Source organism: Agelaius phoeniceus, chromosome 5 (genome assembly GCF_051311805.1).
Source record: "Agelaius phoeniceus isolate bAgePho1 chromosome 5, bAgePho1.hap1, whole genome shotgun sequence".
NCBI lineage: Eukaryota > Metazoa > Chordata > Aves > Passeriformes > Icteridae > Agelaius > Agelaius phoeniceus.
In genome coordinates, this window is record NC_135269.1 from 5,457,852 (window position 1) to 5,477,127 (window position 19,276).

Consider the following 19,276-nt stretch of genomic DNA (forward strand, 5'->3'; position numbering starts at 1 on the left):
CCAGACTGAACCTCAGGAAGATAGTGGACAGACTGGCTTCAGTAAACAACTTTGTATTTTATTATTTCCAGTGAGGCACCTGTTGCTTGTGGTGTCTTGTATCATGTCACACAGATCTCCTTTCAGCAGACAACGTGCTGCTTACTGATATACATGGCCACTGGACTCCTGTCCCAGTTCCAGTTCCTTGCATCCCTACACAAACAGAAGCTGAGCCAGTGACAATCCTGCTAAGGACACACAGTTATCAGCACAGCTTTTAAATAGCTACACCGACACACCCTCTTTAGTCACATTCTGCTACCCTGGCCATTCTCTGCATCCCTGATCCAGCCATTCTCCTTCTGCAATTCCTCTCCTGCACTTCAGCCTCATGAGAGTAGCCTGGAGCAGAGCTAGCAGGGGCAGAGGAGCTTATGGCCTACTTAAAAGAGAATGAAATAAGCAGACTTCAAAGGTTTAAATCTGAGCACAAGTCTTAAACCTGCCAGTTGTCAGCCAGTTGTCCCCTGTTGCCATGAGCAGGGAGGAGCCACTATCACTCCTGGTGTAAATGGGTTATATTGCAAATGAACTTGGGACCAGGTCTCCAGATGTGGCTTCAAGTTTGAAAGGCCCTCACCCTGGATCATGGTTGTTCTTGTGAGAACTGTTTGCTTCTGCTTGTGTATTTCTGTTCCACAGGGATACTGAGGCAGGCATTGAGATGGCATTTCTGGGCACTCGGGCTGGGCTCATGAGGAGTGCCCTGTATGTGGGCTCTGAGAAGATTTCCAACAAGTAAGTCCCTAAGCTGCATTACAGGGTTTCTGTCTGTCTCTGGAGGGCCAGCATGAAACCACCACCACCCTTAGAAATGCTTTTGGGGAGACAGAATAGAAAGGAGCAACACCTTGATGGCATTAATGCTGATTCACAGAATCCGAGTAAGGGGCCTTCATCTTCCTCTGGTCCTTTTGAGTTTTTCTTAAAATACTGTCCCAAAGTGCAGTCATTTGAATGAAACCCTTCAGCCATTTCCTGACTTCAGTCAGCTGACAGAGAAAATGCCCACAGTTACTCCATATCCCCAGGACCATTTTGCAGTGCAAAGGCTCTGCACTCCAGTGCCCCAGCCACATTCCAGCTTGGCTGTGTTTGATCTTTCTGTCTCAGTTCCTCTCCCAGATTTATGCTGGTCTGCCTCTCACGCTGCCCACATGGCAGCAGCATCCCAGTGCCTTGCAGTGAGGCGTTAAGCGATGTGACTGACATCTGTCACATCCCATTCACTCTCTTGTCCTCTCCCTCAAGGCAGAAGGATGTGTGCACTGAAGGGTTTTGACATGGAAAGGGTAGTTTGCATTCTCTTGCATTTTGGATATGCATGCTGCTGTAGGAAAGGATGGGTCACAGAGGCACACCAGCAGATGGAACAGAAAGCGACCATGTGGGTGGTGGTCATTACCTTCTCAGCAGCTGTTTCACTGTCCCCAGGTTCCCCAAACATGAGTTCTATCCTCAAGCTCTGCTGTGCCTGAAAAGTGACACTCTTCATGTGTTTGAAGCAGTCTCAACAACTCAGAGTAGTCAGTCTCTGGCAACAGGGGAGAAATGCTGTGTGCTGCAGGAGGCTAATGTGATAATTCCCACTGCTCATCAGGAGCAGCATTCAGTGCTTCAAACAGTCACAGTAGAGACAGACCCCCACATATCTCACAGGAGGAGCTTCTGGAATCCCCTGAAAGGAAGGAATCCTAAATGAGGAATTATTATGTCAAAATATACAGCAAAACAAGAGTCTGAAAACAAAGGGATTTTCCAGGCAAGCTGTATGAACCTCCAGGGAAGCAAATGACCTGATTTTTATGAGGTCTCGCTTGAGCACCCACTGCCTGTCTTGTCATGCTCCCAGGACACATCCTCTTGCTTTCAGAAGCATCTCTTTGCTCAAGCACTTCAGTTCCTGCCTCTCTGGGAACCACAGAATCATAGAATTTGTTGAGGGATTGGAATGGACCTTTAAGATCACCTGTTCCCAACCCATTCTGCCATGGGGAGAGACACCTCCCACTAGACTAAGTTGCTTAAGGCCTTATCCAGCCTGGCCTTGAACACTGCCAGGGCTGGGGCATCCTCAACCTCCTTTAGCAACCTGTTCTGGCTATCTTACCTAAATTTCCCCTCTTTCAGTCTGTACCTATTTCTCCTTGCCCTATCCCTGCAGTTCCTAACAGAGTCACTCTCCAGCTTCCCAGTGGCCCCCCTTCAGATACTGGAAGGTTGCTATGAGGTCTCTGCTCTGAGCATCTCCTGAAGAGATGAGCATTTACACACAGTTGTGTAAAGTTATGTTTGGGGTGTGTGGTTTGTTTTTGTAGGACACTGCCTAATCCCCTTCCCTCACCTGCTCCCCATCCCCTGCAGTAACTAATGGCCACAAGCACCTGTGCTTCCCTCGCCCACCTGCTCCCCCGGCACTGCGGCGCTGCTCGCGGGCTGTCGTTCCCGGTAACCCTTCAGTGCTGCCCGCTTCCCTCCGGCCCTGCCCTGCCCGGCCCTCAGAGCCCGCGGGCGCCCCGGCCCCACCGCCCGCCCGGGGCCGCCGCCGCGGGCCTGGCCCGGGCCAACAGCGGCACCTGGCGGCGTCCGCGGGAGGCGCGGCGGGCGCGGCCGGCGCGGCCGCCCCTCAGGAGCGAGGGAGAGCCCGGCCTTGCCCCGGAGGGACAGCGGCAACACCGCCTGACCTCGCCCGTATTAAAACCCCGGGTGGTGGGGTGTGGGCGATGCGCCCTGCCGCAGGTGTCCCACTGCGTTGCCCTGAGGAGAGCTCCGTGAGCAACGCGTTCTCTCCCGGCAGGAAATTCCTGACGCAGAAGGACAAGGAAAGCATCTTCACCATGGACCACTTCCCTCTGTGGTACCGCAGGGCGGCCGAGCATCCCCCCGGCAGCTTCATCTACAGCATTGTCTCAGAGGATGAATCAGGTAACCCCCCAGGCTAAACACGGAGCAGACAGAGGGAAGGAGAAAAAAGCTCTTTTCACACCTCGCATCCCACACGCTAGCTCCCGCCTAGTGGGAAGCGCTGGGACCTGCCCTCTTGGTGTTACCTTCGCACCAGTGAGGGGCACAGAGCTCATGGCCAAGATGCTGAAAGATGAAGCTACAAGGTGTGAGGAAAGCAGTCAGGAATGAGCAATGCCTGAGGGCTACAGAGGAGGAGAAGGATGGAAATGGAAATGCAGGGCTTGGGTAGATGGAAAGGTGTAGAGAGGCGGGAGCTGGGGGAGCACAAGGTACCTGTGGGGCTGGAATACACACGAAACATGAGAAGGGAACAGGAGAGGTATTGCAGAAGGAAGGAAACACAGAGATGTGGCCAGGCTTGGGAGGGAACAACATCAGCCCTGCTGGATGGCAGTAACAGCTGGCACTGGTGAGGGACCAGCCAACAGTCAGGAAGTCTAAGTTCAGAGGGTGTCATTTTTTCCATCACCACTTTCCATGACAGGAAAGGATGGGTTTGTTATAGAAGATAGTGGAGGAAAAGGGTGGAGAAGGAAGGCTGTTCCACAGCATTGGTGTCCCACACAGCAAAGTTCAAACACTAGAGGAAAGCAAGGAGTGGCTTTTCAATATCTCTTGCTTAAGGTGTTGGTTCCTGTATATTCCTGTGAATATGCAGGGCCAGCCAGGACCTTCTCAAAGGCTGGAAGAGAGCAAAAGAGCCTAAAAACAAACAAGCAAAACAAAATATTCATGTGAGACTCCTCCACACAAGGCAAAGAGCCCCTCTGTGCTCCTCCCTGGCCCCCAGCTCTCCATCTCTGTCACAGTGCTCAGCACTGTAGCTGTTAAAGCTTTTTGTGGCACAGTGGTGGGAGTCTGGTGGGTGGGAAAGCAAGTAGCAAAGAGAAGAAACCAGCCTGGGAGGCAAGAGATGAACCAGGATGTATAGGGAAAGGAATGGAAAGAGAAAATACTCAAAACCTACAAAAGCCTCTTTCTCCCCAACACCCTTACATCTCACTTAAAAAGCAAGTGTGGAGAGAGGGGGAGAGATGGCAGGAGGGACCTTTCACTCCCCTGCAAGCCATGGCATCTGCTCTTTGGAATAGAGCGTGGGTTGGAAAACCAGGCAGTGCCATCCCGTGGGACTTCCTAGGGCAGCCATTCCCAGGCCACAGTGTCACTGCTGGCTAAACACTGTGGTTGTGGCTTGCTGTGTCTTTCTTAGAAGTCACAACTAGTTTTGGATAAAGACTGAAGACAAGGAGCTGGCACTGTTCTTTGTGTTACATGGCCATGGGTCAGAAGCCTAAATCAAGTCCAGAACCCCACTCACCTGGAAACCTGGTGCCTGCAGGCACCTTGTAAGAAGTAGCGCTTGGCCCTGAAGACCTTGTGCCCTAAATTGTAAAGGAGATTATTAGTGTTTAGGGATGACCAGCTGGGCTCAGAGAGACTGCCTGGGAAGAGCCAGGAAATAATTCCCAGTGCTTCTGAGACAGTGGTTTACTATAAAGCAGAGTCCAGGCCCTTCCTTGACATCTGATGAAGCAGGGCTGTCCCACATTTTAGCCAAAATAGGCCACCCAGTTTCTTATTAAATCAGATGCTGAAGTCCTCTTTTCATGTTTTCCACAAGTCCCCTGCTGTGGCAGGAGGTTTTCATGGCAGATGGGCTTCTAATCACCTAAGAAGGAAAACCCCCAACAGCTCTCTGTTGGGGAGGAAACCAGCAGGAGGTGACTGCAGGTCATCAGAATCATTTATGCACAGCACCTCCTTCCAGTGTCCAGAAGTCTCAGAATAAAAGGACAGCAGGGAAGCCTCTGCATGTCAAGTAGCACTGTTCTTGCAACCCAGATTTTTCATGTGTTAGGTGGGATTTTTTTCATAGAGACCCTAAGTATATTTTGCTTCTTTGTCCCATCCTCAAATTAGCCATTTGAGATTCACATTGTCCTGGTTTAGGGCAAATTTGGGAGAAAACCTCTAAAGGGATTTCCTCTAGAAAGAAAATTCAAGTGGCCCCTCTCACAACTGGTTCCAGAAAAAAAAGATTTCCTTGGAGAAAAGTGGAAAAAACAGTCAAATTTTAATTTAACGGGCAAAGGATTCATCAGCACAAAAAAAAAAAAAAAAAAAGGCAATAATAAACAGTAAAACCTCTTGCTGCTCCAAAGAGCTGACAAACTCAGCAGGTCCCTTGGTGGGCAGTAGCTCAGCTCACTCAGTCTCTGATCAGTCCCTCCAGTGCTGGAAATGCCTCGGCCCAGGCCCGGCCCGGTGCCCACAGCTGGAGCTGCCGGTGCTCTGCTGGGTGTTCTGTCCAGAGCAGGGTTAAACAGCTCCAAGAGAAACAAAAACCACAGTGCAGGGAACTTCTCTGCCTCAGCTAGCTAAAATCTAGCTAAAAGCAAAGGAGAGCCCTGTCCTGCTGTCTGTCCATACTGCAGCAACACAGTCCAGGAGCAGGAATGTGGAGGAGTGAGTGCAGTCCCCCAAACTCCATGCTTCTTCTTTCCCCCCTTTGCCCTTGGAACCAGTCTCAAAGGTGCAAAACTTATTATCCAGCATATACAGAACAGACAGTTGGGGATACAAGCATGATATAGCCAACCCAGGACAACCATAAAGGCAGGATTGTGCTCAAGGTATGTGAGCTGAATGTTTAATTCACAAAGGTTTTACTGCTTTTGACACACTTGAGCAGGTTAATCTGGCTTTGATCAAAAAATAAAAATAGTGAGAGCCTAATAGTGAGGCTAAGTTGTGGTAGGCACTGAGTTGTGCTCTGGACACACCTATAATGGTGAAGGCAGACATGGAAAGCAGTAACAAATGCTGGAGTTGTGGGGAAGGAAAGAATCCCTGACCCATCTGTCTAAGGAAGAGATTTCCATAGAGCATGCAAGGAGGGAACCAGGTGCAGACTACATCAATCAGACTGGCCTTTAAACTGTCCCCTGGCAGTTCCCAAAGAGGTGCCCCAGCTGAAGCTAATCTAATCACTTAAAAATATATAGAAATGGAATCTGCCACATGGAAAATTGCAGGCTGGAACAACTGCCCTGACAAGAGAGATGGAGTTCAGTTGCTTGAGCCTAGCCAGCCATGTGATTTTAAATGCCCCATGGGAGCTCAGAGATCTGCACAGGGCTGGCAGATGTGTCACAGGACCTACAGGATGCTTAAAGCAGCAGCTCAAGGATAACTGGGAGACCCTGGGGCATAAGAGAGTTTAGGCAACAAAATCCCAGAAGGCTTTGTTTCTAAAATGGAGTGTGTTCTGGAAGCTGCTGTGTCTGCAGTTTGTAGTGCTGGCCTGGCTTGGGTAAGGCTTAGACATAAGCCTGGCCTTTGGTGTGCAGGTGTTGTCAGAATTACCTGTCCTGCTTCTCCTCTGTCTACAGGGTTTAGATGGTGCACTGAGCAGAACAGCTCTCTGGCCTAAGAGAAGCTCTACATGCTCAAAATCAAGGAGGCCAGTCCTCCACATTTTATCACAGAATCATGGAACATTTTGGGCTGAAAGGGACCTTAAAGGTCTCTTAGTTCCACACCCCTTGCTGTGGGCAGGGATGTCTTCCCTGAGCCCAGGTTGCTCAAATCCCCCCCCATCCAGCCTTGGAGACACTTCCTTTATGTTGAGGATGCCACTTTTATAATGAGCCATAAAGAAGAGAAAAATAAAATCTGCTCATAGCCCATTAGGCTGCTTTTGTGTCTTGAAAGATGCAGCCCTCAAAATTCTGGGATGTTTCAGAGTTGAGGAATATGTACAAACTGTCCTGGATGGGAAAATGTGGGGGCAAGCTGGTTTTGCTGCATTTTATTCCTCTCTGGGTGTGAGCTAACCAAGCCTGCTGTATTTGTGTCTTGACAGAGGGGGGTGGCCTGCCAAAAGTGGTGACAGTGAGCACGGCCGTGTCTGTGTCTGTGGATGGGAAGATGGGAATTGCTGCAGGTAGGACATTCTGGTTTCTCTTTTTATCTTGAATGAAATGGCTGCATCTTGCATTGGGTGTGGGAGCTGAGAGCTGTTAGCTTGTCATTCAAGGGAAGTGACAGGAGCCACAATAGCTTGTGGTATTGAGAACTAGGCTCAACAGAGAATAATGGAGCAGGCACTGAATGGCTGATAGGCTTCTGAAAGGGAAATGGGCTGCTTGAATGGAAGCTTCCCATCTCCAGTGCTGGTGAATTTGTGGATTGAGACTCTTTCTCTGGAGCAGGAGTCGGTTGGGAAGTCTGTGCAGGTTTAAAACATTGCAGGAAACACTTTTGGCTTTGGAACAGCTTCATATTTGTGCATACCTGTTGTTATCTCAAATGAAAAATAACTTCTGGTGGAATGGGCATGTTGCTAGAACTTCAATTCAGAACTATAGATTGCCAAACTTATTGCTGATCTGAGCTTTAAACTCATTTTTGCAGACCTTCACTAGACTGAATCTCCTTTTGGAAAATTCATGTAGCACATTATTTCCAACAGAACCCCAAAGCTTTTGAAGATTTATCATTTTCTGTACTTATTGCTTCAGCCTTTATGGAAGTGCATTGAACTTAGAAGCAAAACAGAGCAGGCATTTACCAAAACAAACCATTATGAGTAACCCTGGCACCATATCCAACTTAACCACTCAGCATAGGAATACTGGGGTAAGAGAAGATGTGGCTCCATGGAAATTGTTTTAGACCTGCAAACAGTGACTTAAGGAAGAGGCTGATGGAACAGGTAACGGAGTTGTTATTATGAAGAGGCTGATGGAACAGGTAATGGAGTTGTTATTATATGCTGTGATGCAGAGCTTCTTGGGAAGGAATGGTTAGTGCTATTGGAGCCTTACATGGTGGAAGGAATGACTGACAGAATGGACACCACACCAAACAACAGCTTTGTTACAGGGCCACCCGTAGAGAGAAGCAGATAGGCAGGAGGCCATACAGCAGATACCTTCAGATCACAGTCTGCCATTGCATTTGCCCAGGCTGGGTAGGAGACAGGGAATGTTCTTCAATACCACTAGTCAGTGAAACTATAGCAAATTAATGCTTCATCTGATGAAGCATTCCTTAGTTTCCAGGATTTCAGTAAGTTCTAGCTGACAGTGATACTCCTTAGTTATCACCTGGGCATTGAGAAAGTACTTACAAGGTGAAGGAAGTGTTATGAAACAGAACATTTCACTCTTATGCTCAAAGCCAGAAAATTATTATGAAGTCTGCCCAGAGGCACCTGTGAACAGAGATGGTTTCAGCAAGTTCACATTAATAGGTGCTTGGATGATAGAAACTGCTCCCAAAACTGATACCAGCTGACTCTGTTGTACCCAGCAGAAAATGAAAGAGCATTGAAACAGCACCAAGGGCCTCTGTACAGCACTGAAACATTTTTCTAAGCATTATTTTGAGAGGAGAAAATAACTTTTTTTTTAAAGAAGCTTGTTTTTCATGATCTTTTTCCTTGCCTTTCCTGACCTGTGGGTTAGAGCAGAGACACACAAGCAGTTCATCTGTTCTGTGGTTCAAGCCCAGCTGGAAATTAAGCACCACACAGCCACTCACCCCTCCACCCTGGTGGACTGGGGAGGAGAATCAAAGTAAAGCTTTCCGTTTGAGATAAGAATAGTTTAATAAATGAAAATTAAGGAAAATACCATAATAATGGTAAATGATGATGATGTTAAAAATAATAATAATATTAGGGAAAAATAAGCAATGCAAGATGCAATTGCTCACCACCCACTGATCCATGCCAGACCTCTCTTCCCAAACCCAGACTGGTCCCTCTTCTGGGTAACTCCCTCCCATTTCTGTAGTGGGCATGATGTTCTGTGGTGTAGAATGTCCCTTTGGTCAGTTCAGGTCACCTGTCCAAGCTATGGTCCCTTCCAGTTTCCTTTGTTCAGCTCCTCACTGGCAGAGCATGAGACAAGGCAAAAAGCCCTTGACTTAGGATAAGCACTTAGCAAAAACCCAAAACATTCTCATTATGAATTCAAAACACAGCACTCTAACAGCCGCTGAGAAGAAATTAACTCTACCCTAGCTGAAACCAGGACAATCTGGCTCTCAGCATAAATTCAAGGAAGGAAACTTCTCAGTGGAAGCACTGGAGCAAGAACAAGTAGCAGGAGGATCTGGCCCTGACAGAGCCATTTCTCTTCTGTCAGCAGCACTTTCCACAACCCCTGTGGAGATTTCCACCCACTCAGTTATGCTGAATACTGTCTGTGTGGACATGCTGTGAAAGGGCAGGATCCTTTGCAGAGGGTGGAGGAAACAGCAAAGGATAGGGAAACAAAACCATATTTTAAAACAATAACAATAAGGTGAAAAATCTGTCATTTTTGGAAATGATGCAGAACCAGTTTTCTCACTGGCAATCACTGAAGCTGAGACAGAGAAATGCATTTCCAATTGCTTTTGTTCCTTAAAGGTACCACGGTCCCTGTCCCCAGCAGGTACATTAGGTGACCTGGCCACAAGCATCTTCTGCTACTCTCACACATGGTGGGTGTTCTTCACTCCTGGTTTCTTATGCTTTGATGAAAACAGCCCATCTCTGATCCATGGTATGGGTGGGATAAAGGATAGCATCAGGGCAAACACTATCACCCAGAGGGTCCAGGTTCTTCATGTCCCCAGCTGTAGCCTCCACTGACTTCAGCAGGAGTGCAAGGGTTTGCTGAGGTAGGTTCCATGTGCTGGCTTGGGTGTCAGTTTATGTTTGTGGGGAGTGTTCAGGGAGGAGAAAAGTGCAATATTACCATTTGCTTTTCTAGTAGTGACTAAGGTTCATCATCTGAATCTTTCATCTAGTAGTCATTTTTAAGAAAGGGCGATAACTTGTGGTCACACTACCAATTGAAATATTATTTTTCACTTGAGGGTGTCAGCTTAGAGAGTAAGTAATCTCACTTCCTTTCCCCTCACAGTAATGCAATTATCCTGAATGACTAGATTCTAGGGGACTGTGAGGGGCTGCAGCAGAAATGATGCTGGACAGAGCTGCATCACCATCCTGGGTACAGGAGATGGGTGAAGGAAGGGGAGGGAGTGTGGAGGCACACAAGAGGCAATCAAAGCAGAATGGGATGCAGATTGTTGTTATTGTTATTCTGATGGCATCAGCCCTTACTGGGATTGATACCATGGTAATTTAGTCATACTAGCAGAAGTTTGGTACCCAGCACTGGTTCCCAGAAAACCAAATATCTGTGAAGATTTGTAGTTTCTGAATAAATGCAGCTACAGTTCTGTAAAAGGGGAACAACAGAGACTTTTTAAGTGCCCCTGTAAAAGAACAAGTGGTATGAACTGGCCTGTCATTCTGCCACTGATCATTACTGTCACTTGTTTGACTTGATGGTGCTTGAGGGGATTTGTAAGCACTTTGAAATGTTCACTATGCATGCAGGGAAAAATTAAGCTGCAGGATTTACAGCCATGTTCATGGGGAGGGAGCACCCCCAGTGCCCCCATGGGGAGAATGCCAGTTACAGGCAGCATTGGGCCCCTTTTTTCTGGCAGATGAATGGCAGTCCATGGCCAGGGCAGAGTAAGGCAAACTGGTAAAATCAAATGTCCAGGAAGATGACACAAGCCTGGCTGCTGTCAGGGAGTGAGGGAGCAGTCAGATGGAATTAGAGAGCTGTAGTCTGGAGGGCTGAGAGAAGGGATGGAGGGGGAAGCACAAAGGCCTCATTCCTCCCATTTCAGTCTGTCTTAGCTCAGTGGGAAATCCCAGAATGGGTTTGAGAGGGAGTCCAAGCTGCTCCTCTTGCCATTAGAGATGCTACTCCACACTCCAGGTGGAGAGGTGGCCAAATTCAGGAGGGAAAGGAAGTGTCCTTTGCCCTGCCCTATCCTCACCCCTTTTCATCCATCCTGTCCTTCCCCCATGGGCCTGGGAGAGGTGCACAAGGGGTTCAGAGTACACACAGATTTCTTGGAGGAGCTAAGGCAGGGTACACCTGTGTGAGCTGAGTTGGTGTGGTCTCTTTGGTGGGAAGCCACACAGGCAACGCTGGCTTGACTATACCTGTTTCTTGGAATGAATATTATCTACCTGCTATATTGTGCTTTGGCACTTCAAAGCACTATGCAAACATTAAGTAATGCCTGGATGATTAATTATAATTAATTAGAAGGCAGCTGTTCTCCTGGGATGTCAGTCCAGTACCTTTCACGCACACTAACTCCGTTGGAAATGAGAAATAAGGAATGGGGATGGCATTCTCCCCAAGCCATGTCCTGCCCCAGATAGCACTGTCATCTGCTCCCTCCCCTGAGTCAGTAGCCTGAGGCTTTCTGGTTCTCAGGCTGCAAGGCAGAAATCACATGGAGTTCCTGACAGAAGCTTTTTGTGATTTAAAGCCTGAGTGAAACTGCTGGAATCTGTGCAGGAGTTCAGCTGTCACTTTGGGCTGTGGATGACGTCTCTTTCATTGCCTGACCTTCTGGCTGTTCAGCTTCTGGGGCTGTCAGCTGGCTGCCAGTCCCAGCAGAGACAGGTAGGGTCAGGTCCATGGCTGCCATGTGGCAGGGATGGCAAACAGACAATGGGCCATGCACATGGTGCCCAAGAAAAAGAATCCAAATGGGCACTTGGGAGATGAGAGTTTATTTTACACAGCACTTCTCTCCTCTGTTGATATTGGAAGTAGCTGCTCTTACCAGCAGTTATTGGACCACAGTGAAATCATTATCTCATGACACCAGCAATTCATGCAGATGTATTTGGGGAGAGCTCTGGTTAAGCTCAAACCAGGGGCAGAGAAGAGAAATGTTGTCTCTGTTTTAAAGACAGAATTTTGGGACACTGAGTTATCAAGACCAGTATTTTCAGAAAAGCTCTGTACTCACAGCAGGAGCAGATTAAAAAAAATTTTTTTTTTTCAAAAGAATTTGAAACCTATCAGTCTGAAAAGTAGGTAATGGTAAGTAATTTTGCCATTTTACCTCTGCTTAAAATCCAGCCTCTGTCAGTCTGATGGAAGCTCTTAATTTGAAGAGCAATTCCTGGCCAGCTTGATGTCTCTCCATCTCTTCCTTGGTCTCCAATTTTGGCTACCTGCTGTCTGCTACCAGCAAGCAGGAACAGGAGGTGCAGGTGGCTTTTTCAGCAGGACTGTTGCTGTGGCATCTTTTCAAGCTAATCTGCACACAATGCCATATTCCTACAGTTTTGTTGTTTGGATGGATAAAACATTTCAACCTTCTCTCTGGAAAGTGACAGTAGCACCAGTAGAAGCTGTTAAAATGCATGGAAATAAGCTCTAATAGCATAAGCACCTTTTCCATGGAAATAGCTGCATATAAACTGGAGAATTAAAATTATTTCACTAGGCTTGTTCAGAAAGCAGCATTAAGATACCCATTTGAAATATGAGGATAGCTGATCTCTTGAATGTGTACTGCAGTATTCAGAAGGAGTGCTGTCCCTCTTTTTGTGCCGAAGGTTGTGCCAAAGTTATCTCAGTGCAGAGACTTCTGTGAGTCCCTGAGGCATCACCAGGTGCCTTTATGGAAATCATGGTCCCCCTGGCATGCATTTATGATGGATAAAAAGAAGGAAGACAACTCATTTTTAGCCCATCACCTGCTGTGTCTGGTCTCTGCCTGACGCCAGCCCCTTCTGGCAATCCCCAAAGCCCGAGCGGTTTCTCACGCATCCGTTTGATCCAACAAAATCAGAGCCATCTGAACAGGCCGTGCCCTGGAAATGAGTCATGGGAAGTGTTAGGAACACTCCTATGGCAGAAATACTGCTGGTTTTAGTGCCACCAGCAGCTGTGCCCTCTCCACCTCTCAGCACATCTGTCTGGAGGCTGTTACCAGGGGGTACACACTTGGCTGGCCTAAGGGTTGAGATGTCAGTGTCCATGTTAGGGTGCCAAGCATCTCTTGCACTCTTCATCCCCCCCATCTGCCTGCCTGCCACTCATTGCATTCTGCTTGCACACTGAGCCTTGGGGGACACCTGTAAGCACCCAGGCTGCTTTCTGGGGTGTTTCCAGGGCACACACAAGCTGTTCCATGAGCCAGACAATAGTGAGGTGGTTGCGTTATTTTGCGCTGGCTCTGGTCTTACAAACTTTGCCTTTCGTCAGGGTTTGGCATCAGTGCTGGGGCCACATGGTTCCCTTTTCAGAGCTGATTATCCTCCAGCCAGCTCAGTGAACAGGAGAGAGAGCAACATCTGCCTGCAGAACTCCAGCTAGATGTCTCCATGCACAGATAGTAACTGGGGACAAAAGGGACAAATAAGTCTATTTTGACCTCAAAAGAATGCTAAAAAAAGTAATGTGAGGGATCTTTCATGGCATTCTTCTCACCCTGGCTAGACCTTAGCAATTTCCTTTTCTTCCAGGGTGTTTGTGCGGTCTGCATAGGCTGTGAGATCTTCAGCATGGGGACCGTGCCTCCCCCCTGTGTGTGCAGACATTGTCTATTGCCTTGGGAGGAGTCCTTGTCTGGGGAACAACTGAAGACAATAGCCAGTTCTGTAGAGTAAATATTTCTTTGTAGTCTTTGCTGAGTGCCTGACTTCTTACACTGCACCACTTACCAGGGAAAAAGCTCTAAGGGAGTGAGCCCTGCCTTCCTCAGCCCTTTCAGGCAGTGCTTCGCCCCCAGCACAGACCCTGTGGGTAGGTTCCTGTGTCCAGGCCCTGCCCTCACCAGCCCTTTCAGGGAATTTTCTCAGTGGGACCCCAACAAAAAATTGTGAGCAATGAGTTTTCCCATTTAGGGTCTGGTGAGGCATCTATCCCTGTATCGCCCGTTCCAGGCTGGAGCTCCAGCCCAGGACCCCATTCTTGCCCGTGTGTAGCAGAAATCTTCTTGCCTAAGGTTATCCATCACTGCTGCCTCTACAGCTCCACTGATTGCCATGGCTGTCACTCTTGGAGTGAAAAGAGCCCTTGACACTGACTCAGGAGAGACTTGCATATAGCTGGATTTTTTAGATTGGCACCCAGCGCCCTTGCCATGTTGCCTTTGCTTGCAAATTATTTGATATAATTTTAATTCCGAGCCGAATTAGAGCAGTGCACAGGTTGCCATAGCAACCATTACCTTGTGCCTTTTGGTCTGACTCATTGCAGACAATTACTCTTGTGCTCCAGAATTCACAGATGTGATAGGAGAAGGATCATGTGCTGGGCTTTCAACTTTTTTTTGCTTTTAATTTCCTTCCCAGCCTCTCTCTTCCATTAACTCCTGCCTACCCAGCATCAGCAGGGCCCTGTATCCCCACCCAGGGGTGCTCGTGGGAGTGCATTGGATGTGTGGATAAATGATGTGTGAGGTGATTTGTGCATGCATGTGTGTATCTGCATACATAAAGAGCTGCTCTGCAGTGTGTTGTGAGATCCCTGGGCTCCCATCTCGCTGGGGACAAGACACTCAGAACCACAGAGTTCAAATTGGCACTTCCTCCTGTCTGTGATGTTTTCCAGGTAGGTGCAGGGCTGATCCCTGTGGCCATGGAGTCTTACCCTGTGTGCAGGGGCTGTCAATAAGTATTATGGGGGGACTGACAGTGGGTATTTAGGGGGACTGCCAAAGTAAAGGTAATGAATGGTGCAGGACCTTCATTTGAAGCTGTGTGAAGATCCACAGGCTGCCAAGCAAGTGGCACTGGCACCCCTGACACCACCTAAATCTGTGTGAATGCAAGGCCAGTTCATTACCCTGCTCACACCTGTCCCCCCAGCGCCCCATGTCTTTTATGCAAAGTGCAGAGGGTAAAATGTTGTTGTCTATAGCCTTAGCACAGGTATATCTGATGTCCTGAGCTCTTAGCACCTATAGTTCAGCAGAGGAGCAAAGCCATGTCAGAAGATGCCAAAAAGGAGCAGTTCTGTAGATATGAGGATGAAAATGGTAAATATCACAGCAGAGAAGGTTATAGGAAATGTATGATGGTGTAGCTTAAATTCAACCAAGGCAGAAGCAGACAAGTTTTGCAGGGTGAGAACCACAGAATCTTAGCAGATCTGAGTACAGCTCCAGCCTCCTCATAAGATACATTCTTTTAGCCACCAAACTCATACTGAATTCTTTTTCTCCTGCCCTACCTCTCACCTAAGGCACAGATCTCCCTATCATAAGGTTTTGTAATGGGACTCTGGCTGCCATCCCTTTCCCTTCAAAAGACCTTTTTCTTTTCTTCCTTTCCCTCACTGGGACACAGAAACCCCACTCACAGGATCACAGATAATTCTGGTTAGATGGCGCCTCTACACTCTGCTGCCCAATGTGTGGAGGTTGTTCTGGTGTTGACTCATGGCACTGCCTTCACAGGCAGCAGTGCAAAGTCTGGAGTGTGGGGAGGGAGCAGTTCAGCTTTTGGGGACAGTGTGAAGCCCCCGTTCCTGTGAGGATCCCAATTCTCTTGCCCTCCATCTGTCTGTGACAACAAGCAGCTGCTTAAGCTGGCTCTGCAGAGAGATTGTGTGGAATGGAAAAAAGGCAGACAGAAAAGAAGGCTGCCTTGCCTAGTCCTGCCCTCCCTTAGAGGTCAGAACTGTAGGGATAAAGTGAGGATTGCTTACACATCAAGCTGAGCTAGACCTTGCAAAGGAGTTTAAAACAAATGGCTTAATATTCTTCAGCTATTTGGGGAATAAAAGAAAAAAAGAAATAAGCAGGTCCACTTCTGGTCAATAAGAGTGAAGCTGGGATCAAGGAGTCTATAGTCTGAGCAAAAACCAAAGAAGACTCAGTGCCCAAGTTATTGATAAGGACAGAAATATCATCCTTGGGGAAAGAAACAAGCTGAGTGCTATGAATAAGCAGTTCAAGCTGATTAGGGCACTCACAGTGCTGGGCCTGGGTGCTTTCTGACCCTGGGAGAGCTGGCATGTGGGAACACACACAGCAAAGGGCTTTTTTCAGCTCCACACACAGTGGTGACTCCATGCAGTCTGCAAAAGTGAAAATTCAGCAGTTAGGATTAAAGAAGGATGAGAAATAAGTTTGTCAGGCTCAGACTTTTAAGTGTGACCTCTGCAATGTGTGTAGCACTTTAGAGGAGCACTTCAAGGAAAATATAATTACCAAGCAGTTAGGGGGAAAGAGAGTCAAGCAATATGAGTTTATCAGTTCTGGATAACACCAGGCCAAGCCAACATCCTTCTTTCAGATTATTGTTTTTGTGGAAGGCAAAAGAAATTTCAAAGGTCTCATCTCTGTATTCCAGTAAAGCATTGATACATGCCACATAAGAAACAATTAGTTAAACTGGAGAAGATCAAGTGAGGAGGAGTTGTAAGTAACAGGGAGGGAGAAGTCAATCTGAGAGGACAGCAGCAGCAAGATCACCTATCAAAATCTAGCAAAATGTTCCTTGTTACACTCCCCATGGTCACCCATGGGATTGGCCTTTGCTAATATTACCCTGAGACCCTGACTCAGATAGCTGGGGAGAGGGAAGGAGTATCCTGGTGATTCAACACTAGAAGGCATTGCTAGTACATGGAAGGACCAGGATATGTAGAGGAAGCCTTATTTGACCTTGGCAGGAGTGCCAGCAACAGAATGAATTTCAGTAGTACGACAGACAAGGTCATACGCTTGACAGCTAATAATAGAAATCTTCTGTAAGCTGGGAACTCTCTGAGATCTGGCAGGGAGCACAGCAAGCAGGACTGGAGGCAGTCCTTGTCTTCTGGGAACTGTTGAGCCAGTTTTGCCAAATCTCAGTGAGGATCCTCAGTGTGGATCATCAATATAAGCTGCATTGCTCCCTGATGCCCACATAAATTCAGGGAACCATTGTTATCTGCCAAGACCTGTCCTGAGAACCTTGCTGAAGGGCAGCTGGGTAGACATAGTGGTAAACATATCCTGAGAAAGTTCAGGAAAAAAGTGCTGGGATCTTCTGTATTAGGCGATGGTGGCATGATGGTGAATCACAGTGCAGTGCACTGGGGACAAAGCAAATGCTGTTCTAGTGCTTAGGGAGGTGTTCCCAGTGGAAAATACATTGATGCTCCCACCCAAAGCCCTGTGAGACCTCTCCTGTAGTCTGTGTTAAAGTTTTGGTCAAAGAAATACAGGCTGAGACAGGAGCAGACAGGACATGATGGGCAGATGTTGAGAGGAAAGGGAAGTCTGGCATTGGAACCTGGAGCACCCAGCTTGTTTAACCACATGCAGCCAAGGACAAAGCAGACAGGATTGCTCGAATTAATGCACCTTGGAGGACACATTTAAACTGAAGCACATGGTTGTATGGAGATAGTCTAGTACAGACAGGCTAGCAAAATACTTAGGGTGCAAAACTAGAAGTGGGTTTCTGTCTCTTAGGGTAATGCAGCTTTACTGAGAATCTGAGGTATAAAGACAATGGATCTAAGCTGGAGCTTGTGTAAGAAAGTGATGATACCTTGAATAGAAAGAGCTGAGACTCTGATAGCCTGTAATCCCTTGACCAGGGAACAGCTGAAGTCCCTGATCTCACCATGTCACAGAACTAAAACCAGCCACAAGCAAGGTAAACAAACACTCAGGGAACTTCCCATTCCCTGCAGCATTCTCCTTGGGCACTAGGCTGGGCATTCTGACCCTATAGTTCCCACACGCCATGATTTCAGTCATGACTGAATAAAAATAAGCTTGTTAATGCAGCTGAAAGCCCCAGCACAGCACCTGGGAGGCCAGAAGCTAGGGCTGACCTAAACCCCTCTCTCAGCCTTTGACATTGTGATGGTTTCTCTTGATTGCTTTGGGTTTTGCAAAGTAAAGAACAGTGAGTAGAAAAACCTCTGCTTATGATAACAAACCTTTAAAAAGCAGATGGGGATGTGGGGGCTGGTGTGTTTTGTGACATTTGAGTAGACCAGAGCAGGGAGAATCTGAGAAGCAGCTGGTCAGAGGCACTCATTGAAAAGGGGATGATCAGTCACAAGAAGACAAAAATAAGGGAGAGAGAGAAAAAATAACTGGGGAATCCAAGACATTTATGTCCAGTGAGAGATATGAGAAAAACAACCATATGAGGCTGTGAGTGGATGAAAAAGTGGAAAATGCTGGAAGGGGATAATCCTTTTAAATAAAGGGCTAGATTTTTCTTGCCAAGAATTTTATAAATCTGGAGGCTCATGTTTAAAATGCACTAAATTTATACTAATATAAAGGTAGGATCAGAACCATTTACCCATAATCTTCCTCCCTCAAAATTACTTGTTAGAGTTTTGTCCTAGCATTTACATTTGCCTCCATCTTTAAAGCAGGAACAATGTTCACACAACCTAGTGAGACATTTTTTGGTGGGAAGGAGTAGAGAAAAGTGGCAAAAGTCATGTAATGTCTACAGTATAGAGCAGAGATACTGGTGGGTGAGGATAGTACTTCTAAAAGGAGGAGAAAAAGCTGGAAGCAGTGTGACAATGGGCTCCAGTGTTGTTCCAGAGGTGAGAAAATGCTTTCAGTGAAAGACTTAATGAACTCAATCTGCCTATTGTACCTAAAAGAAGACTGAGAGATTATTTGATTTAGAGTATAAAGTGCCTCCACAGAGAGAGCTGCTGGTTACTGAAAGTTTATTTTTTTTTTTTTTAATCTAGGGGAGAGAATAACAAAAAACTGTGACAGAAAAACCAAACAGATTCAAATTAGTCAGTAAGCATAAATGCTAACAATGAACATGAATAGGTATTGTCAGAAGATACCAAGGGAAACAATATTTTTTCCCTTTTTTGAGTGTTTTTCAAATAAAAGGTAGATGACTTTATGGAATATTCAACTTAGCTGCATGTAAACACTTACTGTTGGTCTTTCTACAGGATAGTTTGTCTGATTTCTGTTTCATAAGCTAAACAGATTGAGCTCTTTCAGCTTTTCACAGAAAGGCATTTTCTGCCACCCCCAAATAATGCTCGTGGTTCTTTTCCACACAATTTCCAAGTAGCGTGCGATATGCAGAAGGTCAGACTGGATGATCTAAAGTCCCTTCTGGCCTTTATATTCTCTGAATCTCTGCCTCTGTGAATTCATTAATGTTTGCAAGCTCCCAGAGAGCTGCCAAAGGCAAGCACTATAGAAATGCAAAGCATTGTTGTTACTGTGCATATTTCCCTTGAGCTTTACGTGGAGCTGGTTGAATATCGCAGGGTATGGTCTGTGTGTATTCCCTCAAACAAAATACCTGCATTTCTCACTCCTGCAGTGCCCTTTCCAAGTTGATTTTCTGCAGCTGTGCTAACAAACAAGTTTATTCCCAAGTTAGGATTCAGAAAAAGCAAATGTGAAGGGGCAAATCTCTGCCTGGAGC

The 19,276-nt window shown here is 46.9% G+C and overlaps 1 protein-coding gene across 1 annotated transcript in view; it reads left to right on the forward strand.

Annotated features, from left to right (window-relative positions):
• The window catches only part of CACNA2D4 (calcium voltage-gated channel auxiliary subunit alpha2delta 4), a 121,429-nt gene that overhangs the window by 48,314 nt on the left and 53,839 nt on the right, over positions 1-19,276 (forward strand). Inside the window, exons 24-26 of the mRNA XM_077178189.1 lie at positions 685-780; positions 2,840-2,967; positions 6,875-6,955. Coding sequence (XP_077034304.1) covers positions 685-780; positions 2,840-2,967; positions 6,875-6,955 — 305 coding nt within the window. The remainder of the gene's footprint in view (positions 1-684; positions 781-2,839; positions 2,968-6,874; positions 6,956-19,276) is intronic.